Genomic DNA, 7,555 nt, shown 5'->3' with positions numbered 1-7,555 from the left:
TTAGTTCCAACTAATTAGGATAATTATTTAATAATGAGTTTTATAACGTTTTATGAAGAAATTCAAGCTACCATATTCATTAGTTTAATGGGTTGAGCCTACCTCAGAATGCGCGGCTAAACACTTTAAATTGGTGTGGGTGTTGCACGAGTGCAATGTAGGGGACGTGGGTGTGAGGAGACTGTGACAGACTAGGGACATGGGACCGTAACGGACAGACAAATGTCAGGCTAAGGGGACGTTGCTAAATTTAGGAGTCACAGCGACGTCCAAGGCTGCGTCAAGGTTTTACGCAGAGTGGGAGGGATGACTCCACCTGACACGGACAGACCTTTTTTTCAGCTTCCCTTTCTTCTCATACATTCAGGCATGAACTCTCCTTCTTGTTTATATAAATGTAGGTAAGGCTGGTGAGCAAAAACTCACCCAACCCGACGAGCTAGCAGGGGCTTGCCAGCATGTCACATGCCACCTCCGCCTTACCCCAACAGTCAGTTATATAACAAGTTAGCAGCGCCTCTCAACCAACTTCGTAGGAACGGGGTTCCTTTTAAGTGGGGTGTACAACAGCAACAAGCGTTCACAGCTCTGAAGCAGCATATTTTGAACGCTACTCAATTATCACATTTGAAAATTTGCCAATAGTCCTCGCTACTGATGCATCTTCTTTTGGCATTGGTGTAGTATTATCGCACATCCATCGAGATGGCAGCGAGCGTCCTATAGCGTTTGCATCTAAAACATTAGACAAGCACCAAGTTAAGTACAGCCAAATCGAAAAGGAATGGTTAGCTATTATCTTCGGAGTAAAACGGTTCAACCAGTATCTCTACGGCCGAAAATTTACCCTCATTACAGACCATAAGCCGCTGGTAACTATTTTTAACCCTAGCAAACATCTTCCGTTGATGACAACAAATAGGTTTCAACGGTGGGCTGTCATACTAATGGCGTACAATTTTGATATTAAATATAGGTCAACTGCGCATGGAAATGCAGACGCACTTTCGCGCCTACCAATGCCCACAGATGAAAACTTCGATAAGCAAGAAATCTGCTACAATATAACTAGCCTAGCACCGCCGATCAATGCAGTAGTTATACAAGAACGAAGCAAAGCGGACAGCTTGCTAAAGAAGGTATGGTATTATGTATCAAATGGTTGGCCAGAAAAATTGCCAAAATGCGATCAAGATAATTTGCCTTATTTCAATCGAAAACTTGCCTTAACCGTTATAGACAATATGATATGCCTACACACCGATGTTAGTCGAATAGTGATTCCTCGCTCTTTACAGCAAAAAATTCTCCAAATGTTGCATGAAGGCCATTGGGAAATAGTCCGTATGAAGCAGTTAGCACGTCAATGTGTGGTGGCCAGGCATAGACGCTGACATAACACAGTAAGCAACTAGATGCAATGTATGCAAGCGAAATAATCCTGCCCCAGTTTCTGAATACCTGAACTGGCCAAAAGCTACAACTGCATGGGAGAGAATACATATTGATTTTGCCGGTCCGATTTTCGGTTCAATGTGGCTTATTTGCGTCGATGCATATTCGCAGTTCCCATTCGTCACACAAATGCCATCGACCACAACCGAAAACACAATCACAGCATTATCAGCCATTTTCGCAATTGAAGGATATCCGAAAACCCTAGTTAGCGATAACGGTCCTCAGTTGACTGCAGACACTTTCCAGCAATTTTGTAAGCTACATGGAATAGTCCATATAACAACAGCACCATTTCACCCAGCTTCCAATGGATTAGCTGAGCGTTTTGTAGAAGCAGTTAGCAAAAATATTCAAGACGGGTTATCAACAAAATCTGCAGTTTTGAGATATCTCGCTTCATATCGATTTACACCTAACATACAAGGAAAAACTCCAGCTGAGTTACTTCATGGCCGTCCAGTACGTACGCTTTTGAGCCAACTGTTTGAACATCCGAGAAAAATAACAAGAAACCATCAGCATGTAACAAAGTATGAAACCAATTAAAAGGTATACGCTCGCAACTACGGTAAATGAGAAAAATGGGTCGACGGTGTTATCAAAAGGAAAATTGGAAATAAGATGTACATGGTACAAACCACACAAGGCTACATAAAACGTCATGTTAACCAGCTAAACGTAAACAACGAAGTAAGGAATAAAGATTCAGAGACGTCTTATACAGATCCAATAATTTCACCGTCAAATTCATTAAGACATTGTTCAGAAAAACCGACATTACAACAGGCTACACCTACAATGGAAATTGTTCAACAAAATGCTGAGCCATCTTCGAATCCGCTAGCGAATCAAAATCAAACACCGAGGTCAAGCATTCCGTCCGAATCGGCTACACCTTTACGAAAAAGTTATCGAATACGTCGAGGTGCTAATCGCTATTCACCGCCGAACATTCGAAAATCAAGAAGAAACAATTTAACATAGTATCAAATTAAGGGTGGAGATGTGTTATATATGTATGTAAAGTTCTATTTCACTCAAAAATATCCATATTGCTATAACCATATGTATATGTAGTTAATGCTCCATTGCACCTACACTTATAAAAACATTTAAATTGACCTCACTTCTATTTTATATTTTATACGTAATTTTAAGCCTCATTATTTGAAATAAAGTTAGTCTCTCATCTACCCTTAATCTATACGCGTGTATCTTCTTAAATATAACACCAATGTACCCAAAAGAAGCAATGTATGTATATGCAGTATATCAATCATAAATTTTTATTTTGCGAATATGCGTATATTTTATGTATTATGTTATTTCTTAATACCAGGATTTACCGGGCGCGTCCTGGCAAAAGGGTTTACCGATTCTGTGTAAATTTTGCCTAGGGCCTCCTTATGCGTGTCTGGATCAAGCTGCTGTGTTGGCAGGTGCCGGATATCGTCATAGTACTAACAGGACTAGGGCTTCCTTATGCGTGTCTGGATCAAGCTGCAGGTGCCGGATCTCATCATAGTACTAACAGAGATGTTCCCGTAATCCCCGTCGAGGCTGGCCTAGATAAAGCAGTTTCTTGCTAGGATGTCCTGGTTTCTTACAGTTTAGCAAAAACTGCCTCTTCAGCATTTCGTTTTGCTCTTTAATGTTGAGCTCTTTGGCGTCACTATGTAGGTGGTGTTCAGGGGTCATAATGAGACATCCCGTGACAATTCTGATTGCAGCATATTGACAGGCCTGCAGCCTATTACAGTATGTGTTCTTATTCAAATTGGTGACTCGTAGCACATGAGCGGTCGGCCAATTGCTTTTTACGCGGTTACCAACGTTTCTTTATCTTGTCCACAAGTGCTGCCGAGAGGCGTCTTGAAGGTTTTGGTGCGGCTTTGTACTTTTGATACAATTTCGGTGACATACGCATGGAAGGTGAGAGTATTATCGAACGTTACCCCTAAGATCTTTGGGTGACAGACAGTCGGTAGCGTAACACCATCGTCATCTGTTCCTTGCATGCTTGCCAAACACTGCCGAGGGGCGACCCCCTTAGAAAAATTTTCTTCTAATTGAAAAAACTTGTTTATAAAATTTTAATGTTGCTTTGCCCAGGGCGTGATCCCAGTATCATCGGTGTGGTAGGCGGAGCACACTACCATCACACCACGGCGACCGCCGTTCTTGATGGCTGTATCAAAAATAATACTTCATTGCACATACCTCAACCCCGGTGTCGCTTAATTAAGGTCGACTTATGTATTTTACTTTAATTTTTATTTTTAAAGTTTTCCTCACATCTCCAATGTTCCCAAAAAAAGCAATGTATATATATATGCAGTATATCAATCATACATTTTTATTTTGCGAATATGCGTATATTATATGTATTATGTTTTGTAATTTCTTTTGAAGCAAACTACATTTTTTTGATTAATTCTTTTCATTCTTCTGTTTTACTGATTTTATGCATCTGTTTTTAATGTCATTTAATGTATTGCAAAATAAGTTCAGCTAATATGTACTATTTTAGGGTGTTTTGCCAATTATATTTATTCAAAGATTAGTGTATTTGCTTACTAGAGGAGAAGCATTTAATATTTTTAAAGATGCTTTTGTATATCTTGCTTTCAATATTGTGAGTTCAAAATGAGTCTTCGCTCAGCCCATATTTAATTCATGGATATAATGTTATGTTTAATAAGCATAAAGAGAAGAGAAACGTTAAATAACTTCTCTCACTAGTCACTAATTAATTTAAGTTATCATTAACAATATTCGTATAAAAATAATAGTAACGAAATTAAATAAACTATGGTAGTGGGAAATTCTAAGTTTCAAGAAGACAGTTATAAGGGAATAACTCTGATTATTTTTTCTCTTTCTTTGTTAATATATGACTTTTCTAGTTTGTAATTGAAGAGAGCTTTTGTGCAACCCCATTCACAGTCTTTGATTTTAGGACATCGTTTTCATACGAAAAGACTGTCTCCTTACCATTTTCATATACTCTGAAATAACAAAATATATTTATTTTTAAGTCTTTTATAGCTGTTTCCTCTATGTCCGGTTAACGACGACGGGCAGTTTATTTAACATAAATCGTTGCCAAGAGCGCTGAGATTACGCGCCGGGGTTCACCCTGTTATTTCAGCATAACCCTGTATAATCCCTTACGGCATAACGAATCTCTGCCGCAACAACAGAAATTGTTCGGCGATGTGTTAAATAAACTGCCTATTTGGGTTAACTGGACATGGAAAGAAATGGCCGTTAAAATAGCAAACTATTTACCGTTTAGTCATCAGCTTCTTGCCATTAACAAATGTCGTTGAAGTTGATGTGCGTTTTACTGCGCTATTTCCCGAACCGCCCCTTCCGCTAGGCATTGCATTGATGGAGCTGAATGAAGTGAATCCATTTGATGGCATCATAAAATCCATCATTGAATAATTTAGCATTGGCGCTCCAAACGGTGAGGCCAATTTTGTGCCAGCAACTTGACGTCCACTGCTGCTTATCCCATTGTTATGTCTATTCGATTGTGGGTAGCCATGCACATCAACTACGAGTTATTTGAATAAATTAAGTAAAATATTATTTGGCATGCATATATTTCTGCGACAACAATAACACACAAAGTAAATTTTGAAAAGTAAAATTGTTGATGGAAAGCAGGCATCCGTTGACTAAACAAGAATGCCGGCTTTCGGGTCGTAAAAGCTTCATTTTTTGGCAAACGATTTTTCTGCGATTATGTTGTCGGTTCCGTGGAAAACTAACACAGTTCGTTATTTGGTAACCCATTTCGTTTGTTTTCGCTGAAGACTAACACGATTGAAACATGGCAGTCTTCCGTGCAAACAAACTGGGATAGTGATAGTTTTCACGCGAACAAAGAAACGTGTTAGTCTTATGTGGGAACTGGAAATTGCTGGGGTAGTAAGTAACTAGATAGTAACTTAAGTTCTTCCTAACTCGACTTTGGCTGATATTAATTCTGTGGCTTCCCGGCATAACCGAAAACATCACTTTTTTCACGAAATTGAGTTAGTGAACGATTCGATATCTGTAAATGTTAATCATTCCAGAAGATACCAATTTACACTGTAATATCCAATATTCAGCTATGGAATCGTAACATACGATCACGGATCGAAAACAGTTTCCACACAAGCGATAAAAATAAGGCTATCCCACTATTTAAAAAAAATATATATTATGCATTTACTGAGAACGCGTTGTCTCTAGTTGACATATTTCATTAATCCAATGCACCATTTCGGAGCTATTAAAAAAAAAAATTCGGAGTGATTTATAAATAAATAAAAAAATAAATGTAAGGCGCGATAACCTCCGAAGAGATCTAAGGCCGAGCTTCTCTTCCAATTTGCGTCGTGCTCCTCTTGATTTTCCCTACAAATTGGCATGTAGGTCCCATGTTTTATGCCGACTCCGAACGGCATCTGCAAAGCAGATGAGTTTTCACTGAGAGCTTTTCATGGCAGAAATACACCCGGAGTGCTTGCCAAACACTGCCGAGGGGCGACCCCGCTTAGAAAAATTTTCTTCTAATTGAAAAATCTTATTTCTAAAATTTTTATGTTGCTCTGCCCGGGAGTTGAACCCAGGGCATACGGTGTGATAGGCGGAGCACGCTACCATCACACCACGGTGATTTATAGTGATTTAAAAAACGGCATTCGATCACGGATCGTATGTAACGATTCGGCCCAGTTCATAATATCGACATATCTGATCCAAGCAACTGAATTTTTCAAGGCATAAAAAAGATTTTATTTTTTTAACCTTGGCAACCCAAACAATGATATTGTAAAAGAAAAATTCATTAAAGTTAGCATATATGTAATACTGCTATGTATATTGCTAACAGAAAATGCTCGCAATTTGTTTTGAATTCGAAATCAATAAAGAGACAGTCTACAAAATTTTTTTGATTATAGCAGCATAAGTGTGACAAGAAAAAGTGTAAATTTAGGTACATTCGATTATTGAATACAAAAACAAAAACATTTAAACAGCAATACATCGGCACTCTGATGTTTGTGAGTGTACCTAGCCTTTAGTAGCAATATAGGAGTATTACATGCATATATGAAAGTTAGCAACTTTTGACAAATACTTAAAAACTTTGAGGCTAGTTTTCTCGAAAGCAGCTGTAAATGACTTATTTGGTTATGCCGGGAAGCCACGGAATTGTTTCCACATATTTATAATGCAATTTACCTCTAAATAAATCAGCAAAAGGTGAATTTACACCAAAAAATTCACGGAAAACTTCTTCTGGTGGGCGAAATACGAATGGAAAACCACCCATTATATCGAATTCATCAAAGTCATGTGTGTGATGGTGACGTTGGTAACGATGCTGGCCGAGGTCACCAACTAAGCCCTCTTTTCCATATTGATCATAAATTCGCCTTTTTTTCTCTGTATAGTTTGAATAAAGTGGAGTTATCATAAATGATAGTGTTAAATGAAAATTTAAAACAAAATAAAGACATATTTATGCAACTCTGTTAGTTTAACAATCCAAACGCAACAATCAATGTTAGAAATTGCGTTAAATTAAATGCAAATTGTTTGTTATAACATATAACATGGCAAAAATTACGCAATTGTATATTTGATTTCGGTTAAGTTCTTGCCAAAGGACTGTCGTAGATAAATGATGTCCCTGATCCTCATGCCATTCCTTACGAAACCCGCAATAATTTATGCTGTGCAAGCTTTAAAAAAAACTAAAATAATAACAATATTAAGGCTTTTCTTATTTAAGGCCATGAACAAAAGTTAGCTACCTATGGATTTTATGTTGAAGCACAATTTCTAGAATTAACGTCAATTATTCACGAAAATTCCATATTAAAACAAAATATGGACAATATAAAAGCCATGAACCGAACCGAAGTCGTCGAAATATTTGTTCCGACTGGGAAACCGAATAAATTTTCATAGAAGTTTAATGGATTTATCAAATTGCTTAGCATTAGCACTAAACATCGTTAAAATACAGTACCGATGAGGAATCGAACAAATTTTAAACAGAAATGAGATCAAGTGCAAAAATAAATCATTA

At 37.7% G+C, this 7,555-nt stretch overlaps 1 protein-coding gene across 2 annotated transcripts in view; it reads right to left on the bottom strand.

Moving 5' to 3' along the window:
- Positions 1 to 3,785: 3,785 nt before the first annotated feature.
- Positions 3,786 to 7,555, bottom strand: part of mrj (DnaJ heat shock protein family (Hsp40) member B6 mrj) — a 260,059-nt gene continuing 256,289 nt past the window's right edge. For both annotated transcript variants that reach the window (XM_067773135.1, XM_067773136.1), the window contains 3 exons: positions 6,703 to 6,906; positions 4,750 to 5,020; positions 3,786 to 4,466 (listed from right to left, as the gene is read on the bottom strand). In XM_067773135.1, coding sequence (XP_067629236.1) covers positions 4,361 to 4,466; positions 4,750 to 5,020; positions 6,703 to 6,906 — 581 coding nt within the window. In that variant the 3' untranslated portion in view covers positions 3,786 to 4,360. The remainder of the gene's footprint in view (positions 4,467 to 4,749; positions 5,021 to 6,702; positions 6,907 to 7,555) is intronic.

Source organism: Eurosta solidaginis, chromosome 3 (assembly GCF_040869045.1).
Source record: "Eurosta solidaginis isolate ZX-2024a chromosome 3, ASM4086904v1, whole genome shotgun sequence".
NCBI lineage: Eukaryota > Metazoa > Arthropoda > Insecta > Diptera > Tephritidae > Eurosta > Eurosta solidaginis.
Note: the sequence above shows the minus strand (reverse complement) of the source record. Positions and strands in the feature narration are given on the sequence as shown.